This window comes from Macrosteles quadrilineatus, unplaced genomic scaffold (assembly GCF_028750875.1).
Source record: "Macrosteles quadrilineatus isolate MER2022 unplaced genomic scaffold, UCM_ALF_1.0 Scaffold_2__2_contigs__length_208266976, whole genome shotgun sequence".
In the NCBI taxonomy this organism is placed as follows: Eukaryota; Metazoa; Arthropoda; class Insecta; order Hemiptera; family Cicadellidae; genus Macrosteles; species Macrosteles quadrilineatus.
The window spans coordinates 126,342,489-126,369,728 of NW_026542595.1; the positions used below are offsets into that span (position 1 = coordinate 126,342,489).

At 32.8% G+C, this 27,240-nt stretch overlaps 1 protein-coding gene across 3 annotated transcripts; it reads left to right on the top strand.

The window, feature by feature from the left end:
- On the top strand, positions 1 to 26,648 carry LOC128986446 (uncharacterized). Of its 3 annotated transcripts, none has more exons than XM_054406824.1 (4): positions 1 to 123; positions 16,939 to 16,999; positions 17,701 to 17,928; positions 25,020 to 26,648. In XM_054406824.1, the coding sequence occupies exons 2-4, from the start codon at positions 16,986 to 16,988 to the stop codon at positions 25,234 to 25,236; spliced, it is 459 nt and encodes a 152-aa protein (XP_054262799.1). In that variant the 5' UTR covers positions 1 to 123; positions 16,939 to 16,985; the 3' UTR covers positions 25,237 to 26,648. The 3 variants fall into 3 exon arrangements, with proteins under 3 accessions (XP_054262799.1, XP_054262798.1, XP_054262800.1); XM_054406823.1 differs by having other exon boundaries at positions 31 to 123; positions 16,936 to 16,999; XM_054406825.1 differs by lacking the exon at positions 1 to 123 and adding an exon at positions 11,458 to 11,475 and having other exon boundaries at positions 16,936 to 16,999.
- The last annotated feature ends 592 nt before the right edge of the window (positions 26,649 to 27,240 follow it).

A 27,240-nucleotide genomic window follows, 5' to 3' on the forward strand; every position in this document is an offset into this window, starting at 1 on the left:
CGCCCAGTGGCTACAGTGAGTACTAAAACAATCAGCTGTGGTTGCCGCCAGTTTGTATATGATACCCGCCAAAGTGAACGTGTAACCTCAAGTGTCACTGGTTATCCATGAAGGCAATATAAGGTGAGTGAAGTTTGTAGCTTTTGTTTCGTCATAGAATCTAAAAAAAACCCGTTCGTGCCATTTCTATTTTTAAGAAATTACATTATTTTTCTAGCAGTAATCATTGTTAGTCAAACAATATTTTAATTGTACGAAGTATACACCTATTAATGCATATGTATACTGTAATTAGTTTACCAGTAAAAACGTCTCAAAATGTTTGTAAAACTGAAACGTGAGTTGAAACTACTTAAATTTTATATTTGGTACCTTAAAACAAATTCATTTGCTAACCAACATAAAATATCGTAATTTAGTGACTAATTGTGGTAGGTATGTACAATTACTTAAGGGTTTTCTTATATTTTAAACTTATTTTGAAACCCAACTATCAAATAATGGAATGAAAATGTGGATTAATAGTTCAAACACACTAGTAATGTAGAAATAACATACTGAGAAAAATACCTTAGTAAAAGAAAACTTAATACGTAACTTAATGTTAACACTAAATAACAAGATTGTACACATTAAACGACAAAAAAAGTCATTAACACTGGTTTTGTTTAAATTATATGCTACTGTACGTGGCTATTTAGTACAATACAATTCCCTAAGATTTATTTTACTATTTCAACCAATTAGTACCGCCAAAAGTTACACAAATGTTTTAAACAGCAAAATTATAACGTTAAATGTTAAATGTAACACCTGTTTTAGCTGTGATTTTCTTTCACCTACATTAGTTTATACTTTCTCCACGAGGTAGGTGTGCGATATGCTAACTCACCTCCCCGGGTATTTAATCTTTGTGACATATGGGGATAGGACACGCACCATAATATACTCAGAAAACAGTTCTTGCGCTCTCGGATCTTAGTTAAAGTAATACAGATGTTGTTTGTAAAATATTCATTGCATTTACGAACATGAAGTAAAGAAGGAACTATGATAACTTGTATGTGAAGTTTTATATAAAGTCACAAATTTACTTTTGCTTGGACTAATAAAGACAATATTTTACTGACAAACTATCCAAAGAGCTTAAGGAAAATGTCATTTATAAGTGTTGTGTCGTAGTGACACATATCGTTTAGATTAAACATTAGTCTATTTGTCAAATTATATTGAATGAATGACTTTCCTTTGTCACAAAGTTCCTTGTTATTCATAAGTGTGTTGTGTCGTAGTGACACATATCGGTTATATTAAACATTAGTCTATTTGTCAAATCAAATTGAATGAATGACTTTCCTTCGACACTAAGTCCGTGACGCTATAGACTGAGTCACCGACTCACAACAAAGGATAATTTTATGAAGAGCGGAATTCATTTACACATTGTATCATAAATACACAAAGAAATACGTCATCGTTCCGTGAAACTCACGTAGACACAATAGAGCAAATAAGATACTAACATGCTAAGTAAGATAAGCAATCTTATTGTAGTGAGAGTGCAAATAACGAGAGCGTTTGGTACTTCAGTCTAGAAGGTTTAAAGTGAGATAAGTTTCAATTTACATAACTACTGTACCGCTGTAATTGTGTAAATTATCAATACAGTACTGGATTTCTTCCGTGGTTTCCTCGTGTATATATCTTTAAATTACGGTCAAAGATCATCAAACAATAATAGAATTAGTCGATAATCGTTTTATTTGTTGTCCAATTAGAACTAACATAATTTTGAAACATAATGGTATGTTTTACTAGCAAATAAATACACATTTGTTTAAAAATTCCCAATGAAAATGTTATGATTAAATTAGTTCAGGAAAACACAGCAAATTCGCCAGATAATTTATTTTCCGCTTGATAAACCTCAAATAAAATTGCAATAGGACCTCCGAAATGCTTTGTTATAGTTGAAGCTCACTAGAACAGTTATTACCTATTCGGATATTGAAATGCAATTGGATGGTGTGAACTGTTTGAAGTGGTTTCAAACACGAGTCTGTCGACAAATATTATTGGAATGTAGAACATAACTGTATCCACTCGTAGTACCCATCTGTAGTTCCACAACCATAGAGGGGATTAATATTGGTAATATTCGAACAATAATATTTATTAGAAATTATATTTCGGTGGAAGAAAGTGTATCGTATATGCCCACTTATTATAATCCGTTTTAACATAATCGTATCAGTTGTGTATGTTTACGATTATAATTCAAAATCGATGAATAATGGACAAATTGTTAGTTTTAGACTGTTTCAAATAAATGTATAATTTATTACCCATTTTTATTGGAACTGTATTGTTTTTTATTTCAATTATTCTTCAGATCGTGTGTTTCGAAAAAATATTTCAATCTGTAGTCAGGCTAATAGTGACAAATTATCTGTTTAAAGAACTTTGTTTATACAATTAAAAATTTGGATTTTACACTTATTATCTAATTTTGGTCTACATCTTCTAGCCTTTTATCTATCGACCGATTTGTGTGCTCGTCTAGTAATAACCAGTCACAGGTTCGATCCTGAGAAAGTAAGTAGATTTTTGACAATTCGAAAATGGACCCAGCTGTCTTTGACTATTGGGTTTTGATAAATGGTCCTTTCGTATTATACGGAGGCCACCCTTATACAACACGCTGCGGCGGTTAGGTTAGGTTGGGTTAACATACATTTGGTATGACTCATCTGGTATCGTTTGACTTATAACGAAACGAGGAAAGTCCTACAAACATATGATGCCTAACCTAACCTAACCGCAGCACGATATAAAGTAAGTCTCCTCTGTATAATACGAACGTACCAATAATAATTTCAAATCACAGCAAAGCATGGTTGGCGCGCAATATAAACCTGTAAGACTAACTATTACAATATTATTTGCATGATTACATAAACGTCTTTGTATAGTGATACGCCAGATGTCACGTGGTATCAGGTAATGTTGCAACTGCTTGAGTTACCGCTAGAAGCAAACTTGATATAACTATATCAATTGTATTATAAGACGCACTAGTGTAGTTCTCATTAGCTAAACAGCTGTTCCAATTACATGACTAATTATTGATGTATATTATTTCTTAGCGCAACAATTAATGTTTGCTAAATATATTCTGTATGAAACGTACAATATTTTTTTCCTGCATTACTAGCATATTGTTTTTTGATGATTTTAGGAATTGTAAGTAGTTTAAATTTAAAGGAGTAAAAGTTAAAAATATCAATTTTCAGCTGGGATGTATTGAAATGTAAAAAATAGACACAAGGAAAAAATCATTATTTCATAAATTCATATAATCTGGGTTTAGGTTGGATATTTTTTTCGGACAGCGAAAAAGTTATAATTTAATTTGGAAGCCAAGCAAATTTAATTAAGTGCGACATAAGCAAAATTGGATTATTTATTTAAACAAATGCAATTTCTTTAAAGTGTTATGTTGCCTAGATAAATTTGACGATTTAATTTACTCGCTCTTTTAAATCAAACAAACATTTTGTAGTTGCGGTTTTCTAGATTGTTTCGTTATATTTCTAAAAAACCAAAAATTACAAATATATATATACACTAGCTGTACCCGCGGGCTTTGCCCCATTTAACTTCATAGGTGAGCTCGTTCGCATGGCTCAATCACGTCCTGGTTGAAGTTCGTTCGCTACGCTCACTCACTTTTAGGTTGGAGCTCGTTCGCTGCGCTCACTTGCCTTCAGGTTAGCTCGTTCGCTACGCTAACTCGTTTCCAGGTTGAAGTTCGTTCGCTACGCTCACTCACCTTTTGGTTGCAAATTAGCTGTTGTCATAAATGTAAAAGAAATAATAGTGCTGCACCCAGTTGGTAAACCTTGTAACTTTAATGCTATTGAACATCATAGAACAGAACCAACTTGTTTAATTGAAACAGCTGTTAAGACTCATTAATTCCATTTAAATATGAGTACTCATAAGGTTAACATGGGAAACTCCAGAGCCACTGGGGCGGAGCCCGAGAGTCCGATCAGAATAAAAACAGCTTAGTTTTCCTATTTCATGCCTAAAGAATCAGTGTACCAAATTTCAGCCTCCTAGGTAAATAGGAAGTAAGATAATTAGTGATGAGTGAGTGAGTGAGTGAGTCAGTCAGTCAGTCAGTCAGTGAGTCAGTGAGGGCTTTGCCTTTTATAGATGACAACTTATGTATTTGAAATAAGTGATTAGTAAACTATTAATACAAGTTTTTCTAATTACTTTCATAGGATTCAATTCGGTTATGTTTTTCTAATTTTTTGGAGATTCGAAATTAAAAGAATTGGTGAAAAGAGGAAATAATTTTAAGAAGTGTATCTTTATATCAACAGTCACTATCACTAAATCTTCATCACGGATTGAACTCGGTTTTAATGCAACCTAATTGAAACTCTTACATTCTTTTGTTCATATTTCTGACTTAGATATTTATTGAAATATATAAAATTGCAATCAAAACTCAACACTCTATTTTATAGGACTTAGAAAAAGTGTTACCTTAGAATACATTAGCAACAACGTATTAAAGTCTGATGTACCTAATAAAACATTCTGTTAAAATTCAATAGTCACATAAATTTTATCCGCAATTATTTAGAGTTTAATTGATTTGAATTATTCTGAATGTCTTATCATAAAGTTCACCGCATTCTGTTCCTCCTTTGATAGCCTTAGCCTTGAATGTCAATCATTGCATTTGTTATCAGTCACTTGCCTAAAATACTGCACTTACTCGTGTCAAACCTATCTTTCTTGGTAATCTATCTTGGGTCATGTTTACAACCTGGTGATTGCAAGTATTTTTTGGCCGCAGTGACGTATTAAATATCTGTATATTATGTTAATATACAGTAGTTAGTTCATGAAAAACTACTATGAATTGAAATTGATAAAGCAAGTTAGGAGGTTTTTTAATTAGGTGACTGTGCGGAGAACTAGAGACGTTCCATTTCCATAGTTGGGGTGTATCCTGTTTTATAATGGAAATGAATGTGGTTTGTTATGATATTTAGTGATTGTAATGTTGTAAATTACCGCTAAGTTTCGAACACGCAATACTTTTAGTTGGCCAGACTGAAAGGAAAACTCTCAAAATATCCTAGACATAATTGGCAATAATTTTACAATAGTTTGTAATAGTGGGAAGATTGTGATAAAAACTCTAGTAATTAGTGTATATTATTTCGTCGAAAGCAACTTTCATTTTCAAGGTTGCAAACCGGTTACAGTATGTGTAGGCCTATAATATACAGGGTGTTTTTTTTTAAACTTGCTTCTTTATTTATGTAAAAACTGCAATAAGAAATATGCAGTTTACTGGAATCGTCCATTTACATAATGGGCCACAATTGTTGTGAATTTAATGTGAAGTTCCCATTCACCCCCTTTCTCCCCCTTCCCTTAACTTTTTTTTAATGTAAGGTACCTCTTTTGACATATCAAATGCGAGGGTATGAAAAAAGAATAAGAATGGTGCAAACTAGAGATCTCTACGTCAATCCTATCAAAGGTTATGGTAGTTCAAAATTTGAATTTTTCGCACCCTTTTTTCAGAAAAACACGTTTTTTTAAACGGCTGTAGCTCAAAAACTGTAAGGGATAGCAAAGATTTGAAAGAATTTTCATGCTCAGGAATTACATTTTCTACAAAGCACTCTTTAAGCGTTTTCCGAAAATCATACTCCTTCACCTTCTAAAATCGCCCTCTTTCTAAAATTTGTAAAATTTCTCGGTTTTTTTAGTTTTTTTTTTTTATTGAACAGCATGTCAGCTAGTCACACCTTTGAAAAATGCTTGAAAAATGAAAGGTAATACTAACCAAAGTTTAAACATAAACACTTCACTACATTTGTAGTGGTAATTGTTATCAACATGTAACCACTGACAAAACCAACTCAATTTCCGACTATACTGTACCATTGACTATAGTCAATGACTGTACCAATATTTTCTCACCTCAACACTATGAGCGAGACAAAAGAGTCAAATTAAGCACTAGTATTGATCGGATTTGGGATTGACTTAAAGTATTTGGACTGCATTACTAAATAAACAAATCTGTGCTATGATCGAAGTATGAGTACAAATTCGTCAACTTTATATTGATTGTATACAGTGTTTGTAATGCATTTTGCAACTTCGCAAGCAAGTCTCTCCTATACATAGACTGCGGCTAAGTAGACACTACTATGCAGCGAGTGTCTACAATAATTAAGTAGAGCTTTATAAGTCGCGCTGACGTCTTCATCGAACCAATGTCTCGACGACCAACTTGTCATATAAACTGTTCACAATAAGTATTGCATTATACTGATAAGTATGTTGAGGTCAAATGCCTGATCATTGTTGTTTTTGTATATTTATACGATATTATTAATACGAGTGTGTTTCTTTTAGTTAATATGTAACCTTATTCCAGGGAGGATTGTCCTTAAACTTGGTCACAGTTAATTTAATCCATCAAAAGTAAAATTTACAGAATTACTGTACCAAACATAATTCGTTCAAAAACTACTTCCAGAAAATACTGTTTATTTACAACTATCATGGTAGTTGTGTGGTTTTAACCATTCGTACCTACATCACAGAAGACAGCAAACTTAAATAGTTCATACACTATTCATTGTAGTAGAGTTCAAGCATTGTATATTGAATACTGTATTCAATGAATTGGTGCTTTGTAGTATATTTAAAACATTGGATATTGAATGTCCAATCAATTGATGCATTGATGACTATTCGATTGACTTGTTTATCACAGGAAGTACTTCGATAGCTATTGACAATTATCTCCACATGATAATGATACCACGTAGAGAAAGCCAATAGTGATTTTCTCTCACTCTACCAATTTTACGATGTCCATTGCCATATTATTAAAAACATTAATAATGAAAATAGACACATTTGGGCGTATTTTTACCCAAGTGAGATGAATGTAAAATGGGGTGGGATTCCATCTGTTGCTTTGTATTAGGATAAACTATTTTTTTACTTGATCATTTATTTAATGACAAATTATAGTACGGTGCAGAGTTAGACCTAAACATCAACATAAAGTGAAGGATGTCAAGGTTAGGCCGTTTTGTTGTTGTTTTTACGGTGTAAAAACTGTAAACAGCAGTGTTAATTGGACAGAAGTGTCAAATTTAGAATCAAGCCACTGCTGTGTTATCGACGCTTTACAACTTGAGTCGAAAAATAAAATTATGAACTTATCCTTTGAATATTCTTGCATGGAATTGATATACGTTTCCGTTTAACATATTAATATTCTGAAAACATATGGTAAGATTCTAAGCACACTCATATATTGAAATAATAAACTAAATCAAACCATTGATCTCTTGGACTTAATTTTGGTATATTCATAGATTGTTTTATCAATGTTTCGTTCACTTATGGTATTAAATCAACAGCAGAGTTCATTACCTATATGTTCAAAACACTGGTGAAATTTTGGGCTTTAAATCTCCCAAACCCCGTGTGGATACGTGAATCCGTAGGATACCCAATAGAACCGTACTTCCTCTTTCATAGTGACCCAATGACGAAGTAAAACTCTAATCAGCTGATTGTCAATAGGCAAACTGATTATAATTTGCGACCAGCTGTTTTAGCATTTGGAAGAAAATATGGTAGGTTGGCAACATTAATTAGTGACTATTTATAAGCCTTATGCATTATAGCACTTTCTCTAAGAGGAAGAAAATATACATATGAGTTAAAGTAGTAGTTGGAATCAAACACCTGAACAAAACTTGTGAGAATTAATGGACAAAGCGGGGATTATTGAAAATAAACAATCGACTTGATTTATGAGTAAGATATGGTTCCCTTATTGAGGACCTTGTTAATGGATAAAATAAGGAGTGTTGAAATACCTAAGTACCGGTTCACTACAGACGATTTAAAACATAGATAATTTTTCTTTGCAGTTTACCAATAGTATAAAAAATATAATATAGTATTAAATAGTAATTCAATTCAGTTTAACGGCAATATAAGGTCACCAAATGTAGTCCAATTAGCCAATACGCAATAGGCACTCATTGGCTTACAGTTAATCATACATATTCCTAACCAAGTCACATCACGTTTCCGGGGAGAAGAGGAAGAAGCTAATTTCCTGATTAGATCCACTTAGTCAAGCTTGTTCGACGGTGATTGTGAATCATCTTAGATCACTGTCTCGGTCAAATGTCCTTGAACATTCAGTACAATTTTAATACATACAGTACTTTCTACGCAAACCAAATTACATGTGCTATGAGATACCGTTTAACGACAAAACGAAGTTAGCACTCCTGTTTTCATCACTTCATTGCCGATCAGCTGATACGCATTGTTGCATTCTGTGAGGTTTAGTGTTATAAGTAAATAACTGAGGTGTTTTCGCGTATTGTAGGTCTACGTCTAGTTTTCTACAGCTCCGGTTGCTGAAATAACATCTGAAATATCAAGTTCAAACCTATCTGGGCATGAAACTAATGATAAACTAATATTCCTACAATATATACTCTTTGGGCTTGCCAAAAAACCATATCGAGTCTGGGGTAGCGGATTTCTACCCCCGGATATTTACCCCCATGAAAAAACGCCTACGTCATTTTGACGTCACGAGGGGCGGGGCCTATACACGGTCGAGAAACTGCCCGCGACTGGAAATTTACCCCCAATATATTATTGAATAATCAACATGTAATTGTTTGATTATAAAGTGATATGCCATAGCACGGAAATCTACCCCCGGACATCTACCCCCGGAAATCTACCCCCGGACATTTACCCCCGGATATCTACCCCCAGACATTTACCCCCGGATATCTACCCCCGGACATCTACCCCCGGATATCTACCCCCGGAAATCTACCCCCGGACATCTACCCCCAGACATCTACCCCCGGACATCTACCCCCAGTGGTTAAATCATAAATATCTGACCCCGGAATTCTATCCTCGGAAATCAACGGCTCTTCGGTTAATCATTGTCTTGTAATATCCAGTATAAAGCATGCGATATGTCATTGTCTTGTTTAACATTATCTATCTTCCTAATTCAATAAGCTGTAACAGTCCTTTTTCACCCGACCTATTTCGCCGATTGTTACGATTGAGGTGTCATTTTAAAGCTTAAGATCTTGCGCAGAGCAAAATGGTAATTAAAAAGGATATTTTGATTAGGGCTTCAAAAGGTTGACCCCTAAGCCTTTCATGTAAATTTTATATTAGAAAGACGTTAAAAAAGCGTTAAAAACTATCTTTTTGACCCACCATATATCATTTTTATTTTTTATTTTATATTTTTTTGGATATAATTTTTTGATATCCACCATTTTTCATTTTTCAACTTTTCACCTTTCACAGCTGTTTGTTATTTCATAGATGTCGTATTCTCCAAACAAATTATTAGTATTTCATAAATTACTGGTAAACATTAGGAGTAAATTAGACAAAAATGCAAAAAATTGGGGGGTTGAACAAAATTTATTTTAATTCAAAAGTAGTGAGGCCATATTTTAATGGCTTAAGAGACTCGTGTCAATCCACCGAATCCAAAAAGACTATTTAAATCGAATCACGATCGATGCTCTAGGTTTTGAGGAGAAGGCCACGTAAAATGCCTTCTGGGCCTTGAGAGACAAAGCAGAAATTGAGATAAAGACTTGTTTTGGCTTCTTTAATGTGTGAAATGTAAAAATGACCAAAAAATATATAATTTTGAGCAATGTTCGTACTAAACTCTAATTTCATTTACATAAATTCGTAAACCCAAAAGAACCATGAGGTAAAAATACCTTCCCTATCCCGAAATATCCAATTTTATTCTTTTACATTATTCTCCGTTATTTCACAACCGGCATTGACAACCAGAACCAATCATAAAATATGTTTATGTTTTATTTTTTACGATTAATTATTTGTGTAAGCAACTAGACTTTTTGGCCAATGTAAAACTCCGGATAGTGTCTACGACATAGGGATTATGCTATTTCGTATTACTAGAAGGTAATTGATAGTGAAAAATTATTAATTCATTAATCAACCTCTGGCAGGCTTTTTATCAACATTTAATTGCATTTTTTACCACTAGTAATCCGGAAATAACCTCCTTCAGTGTTATGTTTAAAATTTCACGATCTGCGCTCGTACATGTGCTGTTAGCTATTAGTGTATGTGAAAATTGGTCAACCATTTAAATCACTGTCTGAAAATAAATCAAATGCTTATGGGTTAAACTTTTGAAGCCCTTTATCAAAATATCATTTTAATTACCATTGCTTAAAAATTACACCTAAATCAGTTACAGCTTAATGAATTGGGAAGATAGATGACATTAAACAAGACAACGACATATCACATGCTTAATACTAGATATTAGGGGGTAATTATTAAACGAAGAGCCATTGATTATTTTTATAAACCAATTACTAAAATCAACTACAACAATGAATATTGGCCGATACGTAGTGTAGCACGGGGGGTAGATTTCCGGGGGTAGAATTCCGTGGTCGGACATTTATGATTTGACCACTGGGGGTACATTTCTGGGGGTAGATTTCCGGGGGTAGATGTCTGGGGGTAGATGTCTGGGGGTAGATATCCGGGGGTAGATGTCCGGGGGTACATGTCTGGGGGTAGATGTCCGGGGGTAGATGTCCGGGGGTAGATGTCTGGGGGTAGATTTCCGGGGGTAAAGTTCCGGTGTCAGGTTTATTAGCATTTTGATTAATTACAACTGTTAAGTAAACCGTGAAATGCGAGTTGATTGAATAAATAATAATTTATCCATCCTAAAAGTTCGCGGCCGGAAATTTACCCCCATACATGTGACGTCAAAGTGACGTAGGCGTTTTTTCATGGGGGTAAATATCCGGGGGTAGAAATCCGGCGACCCCTCTAGAGGAGGTTAAATATTGATAATAATATAGAATAAACTATGTACTGGCAACATTTTACATTGGGCAATCAGTGATTATTACAACAGAAAGTATGTACAGTATTATGTAAGCTTTAATATTATGAACGGTAAAGTAACTTTTAGTATATGAACTAACAGAGCAGGAAATATTTGAATCACTTGGAAAACTAAGAAATTGTAGGATATCTGGAAACAGATACCCAACAACATTTTGGGTAATTTTCAACTTAGGCAACAGTGTGTGAATTAAAATTACGAAAAATATAAAAGTTAGGCGAATAATGATTACATAAGTGTTTTTCAGCCGTATGGCGATGTTCACAAATCCACTGTCATACTAATTTGCACTATTTCTGGCGCTTTATTTGCTACCAGGGTCGAGATACTTAATTTGTTCTTTCCTTACTTAACTGAAGATAAGATTAGGTAATCCTTTTATTACATAGATAACACTGTAGGCAGCATCTCAGACTGAAGCCTTCGGAAGAGTGGTAGGTTACTGTCTTAGTTTAGTTATGAATGATCATTGATTAATAGAGAATGAATCATTATCTCATTGGCTAGTGATTGGGAATTGTTTGAAAAGTAAACTTGCAAAATATTTTTTTTAAACTAACGGTTTTTTATAACACGACAAAATGTAACCTTACACTTTATACATTATTTCTGTCTAATAAATAAAATTATTTATAATCTTTAACAAACGACATCATCTTTGAAAAAATATCCAAAACTGTACAAACATTCTACCTTAAATGCACGAGGATTATTTTATTGTATATTTTTGTATCTAGCTTTATGTAGGTAGTAGTTCAACCTATGCATGTAATTTAAATAATTATAGGCACATATAACAAGCAGTTGTTTTAGAAGATGTATTGCAATGTAGACAGGTAACATCTACAGTATAATAGTTTCTTAATAATAAACTAGTGGCCTATAGGGGCCATAGCCCCTAATTTAGACTACAATAAAAAAATATATATAAAATGACAAATATTCGAAATAGGCCTATGTTTTTAAAATAATCAATTTTATGTTACTTAAAATTAACAGTGTTTCTTGTTTTATATCTTGGATTTCCTTCCGTTGGAGTCGTATATTAGTTGCTTCTGATGTGTAAATGAAATACAATTGTAAAATAATGATTAAATCAATAACACAACATACTGTATTAACAAATGGAAACGTGCACACGGTTTGGCCTGAGCCCGGAGAACGACGAATCAGAGCTGAAATCATACAGCCAAACATTTAATATTTAACAGGAATATTTAACTTACTTTTACATTTTAAGAACACTTTCCTCCATTTTGTTTGATTTATTTAGGAATTCCCTCCTCCCCCATTGGCATATTTTACTTTTTATATATATGGGGGACATTCCGAACCCTGGTCTTGTAACTTATCTAGTGTCGAATTTTGTTAGAAATTATCACAAATTTTACCCCAATGATAGTTATTATTTGGGTCCAAGATCTCCTCCGCTCTGAATCGAACCAGCAGCCTTTAAGATTGAAGGTGAGCAAATGTGAGCAATCTTACTACTTTGCTACCAAGACAATTTTAGTAGGCTACTTTTACTCTCCATGCTCAATGGGAGGCATTTATACTGTCCAACCGTGCGAAAACCAGTTCATATTCTTCCTGGAAACCGGTTTATATAGTATCTACGGGGATTGCCCAACTCCGCGCAGTGGTCAAATTTAATCCGAGGAAAAGTTTTATGGCCCCCGAAGGGTTCAGCCCAACTCCGCGCGGTGGTCACTTTTAGGGCCGATTCCAACTCCGCGCGTTGGCCACTTGTAATATTAAGGTTAGGTACCCGTCAATTACGGACCCATCAAAAAGTGTTTGAGACAGGGTAAAAAGTGTGAAATGTTAATAGTTAAGTGTAAAATAAATGCATTTGACAATTTAATCAAAATATGTTCCTTTTACAGGAATTTACAACAGTTTACTTATTCGCCATAAGAATAACATGAGAATTTAAAAATAAGGATTCTTTGGCATTTTTTCTGTAACTATTATGGCGCTTTTACGCTTCGATATACTGAATTATTTGTTTTTAAGCTTTACAAAGTGGTTTCAAAAGAAATTTCAAACCGTTATACTTTCATAATATATACATAAGCCCCCGTTCACATGGTTCAATCGTGCTGGTTTGTGTACTCGTTCGAATAAACGGTTTACACGTTCACACCAAATTTAATCAAAATCAGATCATTTTGCTCGAGTTATCGTGCTAACAGACTTACATATATCCACATAAAATATATATGAATTTGAACGGATGGTGTTTTCGGCCTTTGGGAAATAAAAACGAAAAATTTAATCAGTGAGTCCAGGTCTTACCATGAGACCTACGGTAATAGCCTATTCCCTATACAGGGTGATTGATATAAGTGTGCCAGCCGTTTTATTCGAAAACCATAAGAGATATCAAAAAAAGTTAAAAGGTAAGTGCCTTGGATTTTTTATTTAAAAAATTATAGTCAAGCCAAAAAAAATATTTTAGCCACCATTTTTCCAATATGGCCGCCAACTTTGATTTTTCTTATGGAATACCCTGTATTTCATGATGTATTCTGGTAGAAAATGTAATTTTAAGACGATTTTATTCTTGTAATTATTTTCATAAACCTAACCGTTTCAAAGATAATAATGGTTTAAGTTGTGAAATTTTGAATGGTTTTAGAATAAAACAGCTGGCATGCTTGCTTAGGCCTTTATCGAAACTCTTTCTCATGCAGAAATTTCAAAACTTAACCATTATTATCTTTGAAACGGTTAGGTTTATGAAAAAAATTACAAGAATAAAATCGTCTTAAAATTACATTTTCTACCAGAATACATAATAAAATACAGGGTGTTCCATAAGAAAAATCAAAGTTGGCGGCCATATTGAAAAAATGGTGGCTAAAATAATTTTTTTGACTTGACTACCATTTTTTTAATAACAAATCCAAGGCACTTACCATTTAACTTTTTTTGATATCTCTTATAGTTTTCGAATAAAACGGCTGGCACACTTATATCAATCACCCTTTATATGGGAAATTCGCTAAAACGTTGGCCTGGGTCTGGATTCAATGAAAATCCTCTTCATAGGCGTAAAATTTGCCAATTTTAATAAGATGTAAAAGAAATATGCTCGTAAACCAATTTCAGCCAATTTTCCCCCCAATTTGAGGTGTATAGCTAACTGTTTTATGAAACAGAGATTACAGCCAATTTGTTGAAGCAATCTGTGGTTGTTTACAAGACTAACATTTTTGAATTTGGTACTCAAGTTTATCAGTAAGCTCATAAACCCAGTGCTAATGTGAATGATTGAGTATTGTAGACTTTGGAACATATAAATTTACAGTCACTCTTTCTCACGGGCTTTTTAAAACTTCTTATATTAGTGGTTTTTAAGCTTCGTCTCCTGTTTTGGGTAGGCATATACCTTTTTACTTTCCCTTTCTTATAAATGATTAAAATATATCATAATTTCAAACTTAGAGCACAAACTCTCATCCGTCAGGGCTGTGAGAGCCAAAATTGACCACTGCGCGGAGTTGGGCATGTGCCGCGAGGGACCCGAAGTGACCACTGCGCGGAGTTGGGCAGTCGGTTTTGACAGATTTCTGACCACCGCGCGGAGTTGGGGTAAGCCCAGTATCTACTTCGTCGATATTTCATTTCATCACACTTTATTGTTCAAAGTAATTTATCATAAACATAAACATACACATTTTTAGTACAGTATTTATCATTCATATTATTGTTAATTGTATAGAGAAAAGCTCTAAAGCTCTGAAGTATTTTAATTAACTTGTCCTTTAAATCTTCTCTACGGTAATTGCTGATTGTTTGCTTGTTCGTTAGAGAAAATAAAGCTGTTAAATTTATCAAGGCTTGATAAGATGAGTTAAATACGTATTTGTTAGATTTTCTAAGTAGTATCTTTTAGAAATAGGATACAACAAAATTCTGTTCGCCGCAGTTAGTGAAATTTATGATTTATAACTTCAACAGTAAAATATATTTGGAAACATTTTTGCAAGCATGTTAAGCTTTAGGGTTCCTTCGCAGAATGGATTTAACAATGACACTTTCAAGTCTATGAATGATGAAAAATATTTGTTTGAAAATCTAGTAGCTTTAATCGTAAAAGGGTTCAAAGTTCGCTTTGTAAAGACATTTGACTCTAGGGGGTCTTGTATGTAGAAATCAGCTATAATCTCCTTTGAATATACGCTCTTCATATTTACTTTCAATAACATCTTTGTAAAATATTTATCTTTTGATGTTGAAGAAAACACCACATTTATATAGACTAGTTGTTTTGCTGATTTATTATTCAAAAGAAAACCGAGGTGATACGGTAATCAGCGATGCTCAGATGACAAAGATATATATTTCAAATATAAGTTATATTTGATAAAACATTATCAAATATGTTTTAAAAAGCATGTTAAATGTATATACGTACAATGTTTTCAAACGAGATAACCTTGGTTTGAAATTTCAATCGGTGAGCAAGTTCTAACATGCTGAAAGTATTTCGAGTCATCAGTAACTCTTTGTAAAAGGCGTGTCATTTGTGAACAATGGCTAGTAATGCTGGTGATAATTTTCAAAAGTCAACGCACTCTTAGAACAGAACGTTACTTCATTTTCATGCTAATTGGTTGCTCCAAAAAGAAATGGCAAACTGAAGAATGTTTTAACAGCATAATTCTCCAGTTTAACTTACACTTTAACAGCTTTAAAATGGAGCCTTGCTATTATTAATTGATTTATTAAATATCATTAGGGTATTAAATTCCTCAAATCGGCCACTACAAATTCTTATATTATTCTATATCCGTCTTTTTAATTATACATTTTTACTTGCCAATATAATAATAATAATGCGAAATATCCTTAAAACTATTAAATCAACATTTTCCATTTGTCGAAAAAGGCCCACATCTTTCATAGTTAGTACATACTTTCTAGTAAAAAAACATACTTATAATTAATTAAACAAGTCCTTTAAAGTTACGTAAAAAACCATCAAGTCACAATTGTCCTTTTATTTAATCAATAAACTTCCCAAATCATTATGCAATACACCTTTAAATAAGTCAATACATTTCCTACTGATTTGTTAGGGAATATACTGCAAACTAAATTCGTTAAAACGTCTCCTTCATATGTCCACACAATCAACACATATTAATCCTGACAGTAGTCAAGGTCGAAGTCAAGGTCGAGGTCAAGGTCGAATCGAAACATTTAGTCCTCCGTTCTACTGACCCGCTTCAACAATATACTCCCAGGATATATAAATCAACACTAACAGCTGTAAGCGCGTGCCTAATACTGTAGGTTATCTGATACAATGTCTGTGTACACTTGTTACACTACACTTTATCTTGCAGTATTGATATAAGGTGATATGCTTGCCCAACACAGAACATGGGTAACACAAGGCAAAAGTGGTTCTACACCGAGTTGGACCTTTGAAATAAAATATATCGTACTATAATTATTCTGAAATAGCGAAATAGCATTTTATGTTGTAGTAAAAAATCTAACAAAACCCTTAAATATAAATAAATAAAGCTTGTTTAAAAAGGAACATACATTACATAGGTCTCAAAATTGCACATATACTATGAATCCGTAAAACAAATGGGAATTTAACTGATATTTCACAGTAGTTGACCTTATAAGGAAATGGTGACTATATTTACAATTCCATTTAATATTAAATTATTTAAATAATAAGGTTATGGATTATTCACACTTGTACTTATTCTCCATCTCCTACAGTTTCTTAGTTACCAATGGCAATGCAGTTAAATTGTACTTATCTAGAGTTCATAAGGCTAAGTAACATAACAATTTCAAATTCATGATTGAGACTATTTTGTAATGTATTTATTTGAAATGTAACCAGTAAACTTTATTTTCAGTAGCAGCCTTTCTCAGCAACGAAGGGAAGAAATTCATCACTTGAGACAAAATGCAGATTGACACGTGAGTGAAAGGGTTGTTTCATCCCTCTTGTACAATATTTATAAACTTTTGAAATTATTACACAAGAACAAAATATTATAAATTCTTTTAAGATTGGGTTAAGGGACAATTTTTACGCAGCTACATATGTTTCTAAAACAAATGTTAAGGCTCATTTCATCATTGATGCGATAGTAGAAATAAGAGAAAGATAAACATGTTAACTTGAAATTTTGTTCAGCACAGTTCACCTATAGAGTTTGAATCAAGTGTTTCGAAGATAAATATAAGTTAAGGAAGTCGATGTATCAGAATTGTTGAACTTTGCCGTAGACAACTCCAAGTACAACAGTGAGTTAATATTCTTCATAAGACTATCGTCACTACTTCTGATGGGGCTAATCAAATTGATTTTCTTAAGTAGTCTCATAACATTTTATCACACCCTGTGACCTAGTATATTTACTTTTTATTATTTTTGTACGGCAAAAATTCCGAAACCACCCTCTTTCATAATATTGCAAATTACTCTTGTTTGGTATACAACCTTTCTAGCATAGAACCATAGGAGGTTGACTTAAAATTGGGCAAGTATACTTTTCATCATAGACATTATGTAGAGAACATTGTTAACGGTATTATCATATTCGAGGGTTGTGTTTGTTGTTTAGTGTATAACCAACATTTTAAGTATATAATCTAATTCAGTTTTACCCCGATAGAGAGCCAGCCAGCCCCAGTGGACCGCCTCCACGGGTTCCATCCCCTATGATCATGGTAACCGATCAAGACGCCGCCTCTAGTTCTTCAGCTTCCTCTGCCGCCTCCGCCGCCGCCGCCTCCACTACCGCCTCCGGAACTACCACCTCCGGAACCACCTCTCAACTCACCCTCACACCCACAAGGGAACGCAAGAAGTCACCGGCCACAGGGGTAGCTCCTAGACAAAGGTTGGTTGAGTAAAATCTCTTTCACGTTGAATTATTTTTGTTACAGTACCTTGTTTTGTATCCTTCTTCTTGCTAACATTATCCTTTTACAAAACAAGGTTATGTGACTGAAATAATTAAATGTTTAGTTCGTGTCATTGGGAAAATAAATAAATACACAATTTTACATGTTCTTGGACTTAAATTAGTTTATTTCAGATTTTACTACGCTAATCCACCTGAGGATGTTTCTTAAAGCTGGGATTTCTTAGGCAGTAGTGTGAAACTCGAAAATCGGAGAAACGTTTTTCCGCTCTCCAGTGGCTTTCGCCACGAAAACTTTTCCATCCTAAGAAAACAGCACCATTGAATTACCTAAGACTAGATGAGAGTTGGCTCCTCTTAAAAAATTGTTTATTTCATATTTTTACCCTTAAACATGGAAATTTCTAATTCTAATTACAGCCGTCGTGTGGACCTTAAAGACAAATAAAATCTCATATTGAAGTGTTGTTGTACGATTAAAACCTACGGATCAACTCTGTAACCTACGGATAAAATTCCAAAAATGCTGTCCATTTAAAAATCCGATGTCATCCCTATGGAGAAAAAGTAAACTATTATTGTTCGCTTGCTTATGATTATATGTTAATCACATTTGGAAAATGTATCAATTTCTTACTATTATTTTAAGATGAAAAAACATGTTTTTCTTTCCCTGTAGTTGCAAACCTAAGTACTCGTTAAATCTGATTTAAATGTAAATAGGGGATAAATCAAAGAAATATCTTACTTAAAATCCACACAAATGACAATTTGGTTGATTTGTACCTTTACTACGGAGGGGGTATTTATGTTTACCCGAAAAACATACTTATGTTCACTACCACTTCTTTGTAATATAACAAATTATATTCAATCCCGTGCATCAAAATAGAAGTGAAAACGTTTCCATACTTAAGTATTTAGGAGTGTCTCTATATTCCTCATAATACTGTAGTAATGGAATATAATAGTCTAGACTTTGCACTAAATATTAGTCTAGTTTAGAGTATAGGAGCCATAATTTCCTAAGTGATATTGGTACTAGAGTTCACCATTCTGATAATGAAATTAAACCAAAGGTGTTAAACTAGAACGACAAAGGCTGGCTTTGCTCAAAGTGATCAGAGTAAATTAAATCTAATGACGTGAATCGGATTTGTACAGAGAACACGAGCACAGTTTTATTGAGCTACATGTTTAAATTCTTTCTCTCCTGTTTGGAAATCGTAGGAGTTTCCTAATCCGATTTTCCCTGTATAAACTCTCTACATAATCTTTTCTTTAAGGATTGTCGTAACGAAGTTGGAAAATAAAATTGTTGGCTTGAGATTTATTTGTATAATTTATTTTGTAGCACATTGTAAACATTTTTCAAAAAAAGCGTTGTAATTGTGTGTAATTGATTTTCATGTTGTGAACATTACACATATATTTCATTGGAGTAGGTTTAGTACACACGTTGCAATTAGAATATCGCTTGTTAATGATCAAAAGTGTCGTTTTTGCTGGTTTGAAAATTGAGGCACCTGACCTTAATTGTTAACTTTACAAACATTTTATTAGCTGAATAATCAGCTGTTCTCAGTCAATAACAAAGCTACACAAATTATTTAGTTTCAGACACTTATAGTTTATTCATATTTGAGTCGAAATACGTCTAATTGCATCCTCCATCTTAATTTGTAATGGTAAAAAAATAAAACCTTCATAGTTGTCCAAATCTAACCACCTGAGGATTAGTTGGTTGATATTTGGCTTACCAATAGTTTAGCAATGAAGTATTATTGTAATCAGCTGTGGTTAGTGGGTATAATAATGATTCCCAGCTAATGTAGAGAACATTTTCATGGAACTTGGTATTTTCAACGCTGTTTTTAGCGCAGTTAAAATGCATATTGAAATAAAAAAAAAACACATTTTCAAGCTATACATATAATGATGAAAAAATAGTTTAAACTCAATGTTTTTTCGAAAATTATCCCTCTAAACTGACTTTTATTAGCGTATGTGAAAAGTTCTTCGTTTAAAAGAAACTGTTTTCCTGGATTATTTTCTTTAAGGGAGTTTTTTCGACAAACCACTACCATTTCTATTAACCTTGCCTAAGACGTCATACAGGATGAGTTCGGAGCCTACGCGTTAATCTTCCCATTGAACGATTCCCTCAGTTGAATTAAAACACAGTTGTCCTGATGTTAGTTCTTCTTACAGTTTGTTTATGGATACATTTTTTTACAAAGTAGCTAGTATGTGTGGTCGGTTTGGTGCTTACATCATATCAATTTGGTATGTTACCAATGTAAATGTTTAATGTTTTAAGAAAATATTTTGTTCTGTTTATGTCAGTTTTAAATATTTTATTAGTGAAAGATTTGATCGATTCACATTTAGATTGTTGTTCTACATGAACAATTATAGCATGACAATACAATTTTACAAATAAATTGAGCATACATCTAGTTCCGGTAGTAAAATTTCTTATAGCATTTTTTGTTGTAGTAGATCCAAAATACATACACGATAATTTCCACATCTCTAAAGTGTATTTAATACGTGGGAAGGTACTGTAACACTTGTAGAATCCCTTACATATAGTAGTTTAAAAACTGATAATATATTCAACGTCAAATAGTGAGAACAGATAACTTATTGATTAATTTATGGTTTCAAAAAATTTGAAAAATATTATTCAATTAATTCTATGAACTTCTTTATTCCACATTACATAATTAAATTTATGGTAATCATAGACATTTACACAGGGTATTAAATATATAATGGCTTAAATAGATTAAATATTTATAATGATTACTCATAATAACGCACTAGATAGTTGTTTATAAAACCACCTAAATAAACAGTAAATGCACTCTTGATGACTTAAGCTATAAATGTAACACTGTAATAAATCTTTTATGTAAATAAATTAGCTAATTATTGGAATTACTCTCTTACTACATTGTGTTTATGGGTTAATTTATGCGTTGTAAGTTATTAAAAATAGAAACGAAAATATGTGGGAATTTCGAAAGGAAATTTAAATCAAATTCAAGAAGAGTCCAATATTTTAAACTAAACTCTGTGTGGGAATTATCAAACACATTTTCAAATGATTTAATATCCCCTTTTAAAATAGCAGTATCAGATGCATCAAACAGGGAATGAAATTTCAGTTTCAAGTTGGATTAATGTTTATGTTGGATTATCTTTCGAAGTGTTTTATTTCTGTCAAGATCACATGTATGAGAGTTTTGATAGCAAAGGTTAACACTGTAAAACAACGTATATAATCTGTACTGTTCGAGTACCAAGCTAATCATTCACATTTTCATTCATAACGTTGATAATCTAAACACGACTATGAGCAATATCACTTATTCAAATTCAACACTGCATCACAAAACAATTTGTTGCATTTTGCAACACAACTGCATAATGTGGGTATTATAAGTGCAATTCTAGTTTTAAGCAACTCGCCCATCAGAATAATTCATATCTGCTAGGTAGTTGCTGTTATAATTCAAAGCAAGGTCAGGGAAGAATTTTAATATTTACCGATGGGCTTTATGAAGGATCTTTCTATCTAACTGTTCAAAAAAAGGTGGCCATTGCACAATTTCCTAACCTCACAACCAAAAGAATAGATTAGAATATTTGTTTATCAGTTTTGTTTATTGATTTGTTAATTTACCACACAACAAAATGAATAGATCGGAATTTATTTGTCAGTTTGTTTATTGATTTTTATCATTTTAATCATTCACCACACAACGAAGAGGATACACTGATTTACTGATTTACCACACAACGAAAATGATTATTTCAATTGATTTATTAGTTTGTTTATTGATCTAAATAAGAATATTTTTTTAGATTCATTGATTTACTATACAACAAACGGATTGATTTAATTGATCTATCAGTTTTTTATTGACTTAAATAATTACTTTTGGATTCATTGATTTACCACACAACACAAGGATTGATTATAATTCATTTATCAGTATATTTATTGACCTAAACAATATTTTTTTTATTTATTCATTTGCCATACAACGAAAAGGATTGATTGGAATTTATTTGTCAGTTTATTCATATTTTCATATTTTGTTTTTAACGAATTTCCCATATAGGGAATAAGCTATTACCGTAGGTCTTATGGTAAGACCTAGACCCGGGACCGATTTACTTTTTCGTTTTGAGGTCCCCAGAGGCCAAAAACACCATCCGTTCAAATTTATATATATATTTATATATGTGTCCGTTAGCGCGATAACTCGAGCAAAATTGATCCGATTTTGATGAAATTTGGTACAAACGTGTAAACCTACAATTATTCAAACGAGTTCGCGAACCAGCATAATCGGACCATGGGATCAGGGGTTTATGGGGGTTATGGTTTTATGGGGTAAAAATGGGTTTTTCTCATTTTTGACCCTAAAAACTTTAAATTTCTAAATTTCTCTCTAGACCATTTCGAAGAGCTTAAAAAAACAAATAATTTAGTATATTGAAGTTTTTTTGAATGTTCATTGACTACGGAGAAAATTAATAAAATTTTAAATTCCCATGTTATTCTTATGGAGAATAAATAAACTGTTCTAGTTTGCTTGTTTATGGATATATTTTAATCAAATTTGGCAATTTGGCTTATTTCAAACTAAGCTATGAATATTTCAATTTAAAAAAAACACACCTCAACATCTTCCCCGTAGCAGCAAACCTAACTACTCACTAAAATTAATGTTATTTAAATAGGAAATAAATCTGAAAATTTATAGGGAGTATTTTAGTAGAAATCAAGTCGGGTAAATGGAAATATGCTTAGTATGCATGTTTGCTGCGACGGGGGTATTGTTTATTATTTTGTTCATCACACAAGGAAGAGAATGTATTGAAATTGATTTATTGGTTCATTGATTGATAAAAATAATAATTTTATAAACTTTTTGGTTTACCACACAATAACAACGATTGAAGGTAATTGATTTGTCAATTACTTGTTTATTGATTTACATAATAGCTGCAAAATTTTGACAGAAATAAAAACTAAATTTCACATCCAATAACGTCTTTTGTTTTCTAGTCTACATTTTTATAGGTTGTAGTCGGATTATGATACTGATTTTAAATTTCTTAAACATATAGACCATAGTACAACATACCCCTTCTACTGATTGACATTTATTAATGGTTGATAATATTCTAGAGCTATAAAACAACAAAATACTTTAAATTAATAATAATTTTTAATTTTTTAGTTAAATTATTTTTAGTGTTTGTATAAATTTGAATGAAATCATATTATTTCAAAAATAAAAATAAATTTGTATTGTTGATTAACTTTAATTTGATGAGTCACACGTCTCTTTGGTATATCATGAATAAAACTAAAACAGTTCTTACGATTAATCTTTAAGAGAGCAGATTTAGTATGAAATAGTAAATATAACAATTCATTCCCTTAATAATAATTGTTCCTGCAAACAGAAAATCACAATTTATTTCATTCATTGCTGAAAGCACTTTATGGAGTTTTTACATCATGCAACCTATACTTTTGTAAACGTATTTAATATTAATATAATAGTATCTTTGTAAAAATAATGGCATTACCATGTAACGAACCAGTGTCTTGGTAAAAGTAATTTGACCACATTTAGAAAATAAAATCCTTTCTGTTATTCACCGAATAGTTGAACATAATATCACTAATCATAAATAATTCGTCAAATTTAGTTAAACAAATTAATTACAATTTTTTATTAGCATTGTCGTGCCTGCTAATAGTAGAAGAAAATCAGAGCAACGTAATACTACATTTTTTAACATTTATTTCTAAAAATAATAAAATCCACTGAACATTTTAAACTGCTAATGCAAACAGTATTGACAAATCTACATCACCTAACTAACACGTAAAGATGTTGTTACAGTGGAAGTAATACCATTCTGCATCAGACACAGTTTTGACAGAGCAATAAGTTACAACAGACTTTTGACAAATGTTTAGCTTCAACAACCTCATATCCTTCTCTCCCCTTCATCCCATACCACATCATCTCTCAGAACTTGTTTTGAGCTACTTTTCCCCCTTAAACTCAGAAAGTATCATGTTTTGTTGGATAAAGAAACAATGTTCCAATTTCCTTTTCTTAGTGACATGTAATATCAGTAATATACATGTAATATCCAGTATATGATGATTAATGGTTACATATGCTAACAAACACATAGTTTACTTGTTTTGTGAGCAGTTTAAACCTTAGGATATTTAAATGAAATGATTCACAACCTAGAACGTCGATCTTTTTGTTAGTTATCATTCATTAATTGATAGCCCAATGTTAGCATCTAGGTCTAGAAACTATCTCGATTGGAATAAAACCAGTGACCTTAAAAAAATGCAATGCTATCCATCTACCCAAAGAATCTTTCGTCATACTATTGGAGTATGGTTTTTGGATGGATATACCAGTTTAAGGACCCCCCTGAACCCCAAAAAGTGTCTATGTTTGTGTGTGGATGTGTTCGGACTATCAGACCGAGTTTTATAAGAATTTATATGTATGTACTAACTTGTGGCATCCCTAAGAATTCTCTTTTTAATTTTGATGTTTAATGGTAAATTTTCCATATACCCCATTAAAATAACTGAAATTGGATGAAAAAAACTATTTAGATGATTTTGATTAACATTTAATATGTCCTTATAATTTTGAACAAAATGGTACAACCCCCATTTTTTTAACTGTGGTTAAAAAGCCATACCTTACTTCAATACTTTTAACTTAAATGAGTAATTGTAACAAGTTAGTGTGGGTTTCCCATAAAAATTCAGAAAAACAGTTCAGATCTTTGAAAAATGGCTCCACAAATTTTAATTAAAATTTAGCATGTTATGATCCTTATTAAGCCTTTCAAAAGCCATTGCATTTTTCGTGATTTCCCCCATCAAATCTCATAGTTACTCCCACAGCTTACCCATTAGGTCATTGACAAACTAATGGGAGTTAGTATGTGTCTGCTTATACTGTTTATTTACCATAAACATTGTCATGTTTTAGGAAGAGGTCACAACCTGTAAGGGGTGAACTTCTACCAGATCCGGACAAGCTATTGAGCTACAAACACCACGACAAGAAGGAAGACGACCTGGAGGACCCGACGTTTCCCGGGGGACTTCCTAAACCTCCTCCAGAGCCGCGGGCCCCGGGACAACCAGCTGAGAGGAAACGGTCCAACGTCACTTTCTGCCCAGTCGTCGAGACCATCGAGAAGTGATACAAAGGAAACTGTGTGTTTCCAGTGATAGGTTTTCTGGTGTCAGGTTTGGCATGCGTCGACTGCAGAGAAGTTATAAAAATATAGTTGAGATGTGCCACCGACGGAGCGTGATGGTGTGAATTGATATAGAATACACAAGTTTTTTACCAAACAAAGCTAACACGACGGCTTAAGCAGGAAACCCACAGACTCCCGCACTAGTGCGACGCTCTCCGACACCACACCTTTCGACAAGTCTCTGACACCTTCCGACAAAATTACTTTGCATGGCTTTAAATGGACTGTAACCCACTAGTCCGACGCTCTCCGATCCGACACCTTCCGACGACATTGCTCTCTGGGACATTGCTGTCGGACGTCGGATCCGTCATTACTCCACTCTGCGTGCACCAGGCCTAGATTAGTCACTGTCTAGTGTTGTGTGTGACATGAGTATTGACGAACGTTTGATCGAAGTGGTTTCGGAATATCGCTTTCTTTATACAGTAGGTTATAAAAGCTGCTTGAACATATTCAGATGCTCTGACCAATATTATTACATTATTTTAGAAAAAGATTATGCAAACAGAATCATCGGATGGACAGATAATGACCTCAATTCACAAAAAGCCTAAAATATCTAGTTTTTCGTCGGTTACTGCCGGAGCCCGTCGGACCATTATTGCTAGAGAGACTTGTTGTTGGAAGGTGTCGGAGAGTGTCAGACTAGTGGGTTTCCTGCTTAAGTACACTGTAGCATATTATTTTATGTCTTATCTACTATAGCAGTAATGATAAATAAGTACACCTTTTGAGCGACTTACTCAACTATGTATAAATACAAAATTAAATACATCAGGTCTATATACTTGAAATATCTACTTGATTATACACGCGTCAATAGTACAATTGTGAAGTAGACATCTCAATGTATTTTTAAAGTTGAAGCTTCCATTATATTGGAAATTAATTGATTCATTGATAAAGTGATCTGATGTATTATTTTTTCGAATAAGTGTTTATCAAACCAAACCAAAAGGACAATTTACTGTAAACTATTGTTAAACTCATTGTTGTATTTAAGTTGTTGCATTTTACTCTTTAGAACTAAAGTATGTTAATAATAGTTTTGATCAAAATAATTTAATATTTCATTTAATGTGTTAGCAAGAAAGTACAGTGATGCATGTTTATCCAGTGCATTAAATGAATAAGGAAGTTTTCCAGGAATGATTTTAAATTTTAAGTATTAATTTATGGGTAAATACTCTTTTATGTAAATAGTAAATGATTATGAAATTTTTGGTAATTCATATACGTACATTATTATAAAACCCTTTAGGCTACCATGTGCTATTTGAACAAACTATATGCTTTAAGTTAAATGTACAAATATGTAAATACTAATAAATTGTATTTGATATTTTTAATTTCATCGACTACCCTCCAAATTATTTTCCTATCTTATGAGCTACTGTTTTCAATTTTATAACATTATGTTGAATAACAGCTATTTATAAGCATAAACTTTTGTTCCAAACAAATTTTAGATATTTTAAAATTCTAAATATATTTGACATATTTATTTACACTTATTATCTCTATGTTTGGCCCAGTTTAGTTATGGCTAGTTGCAAAAGTACCATATAAAGATATTAGATAATCTTGAGAAACAAAATGGCCCGTTGGACGGATATAGCGGTCGCTGGAGTAACGTAAATCTGCAGATAAAATTGTCATAAACAGTTGCTCTTATCTGCCATTGTCAACATATGGTGAATATTTCCCTTGTCGACTATGTCTCTTATTGCACTCTTGGCATGTACAATGTAAACTGTAGAAGAGTTTTAATTCATTTCATAATATATGTTTGAAGTTGTGAGATAGTGCTCGCCTGGTAACCAAAAGGTCGCCGGTTCGATTCCGAGAAGTGTTAAGCTTTTGGATGGTTCGAAATTGTAGCTGTCCTTGGCCAGGTCCAAACTCACCAACATTTTTGGGGTCGTTTCTACTGTCCGAATT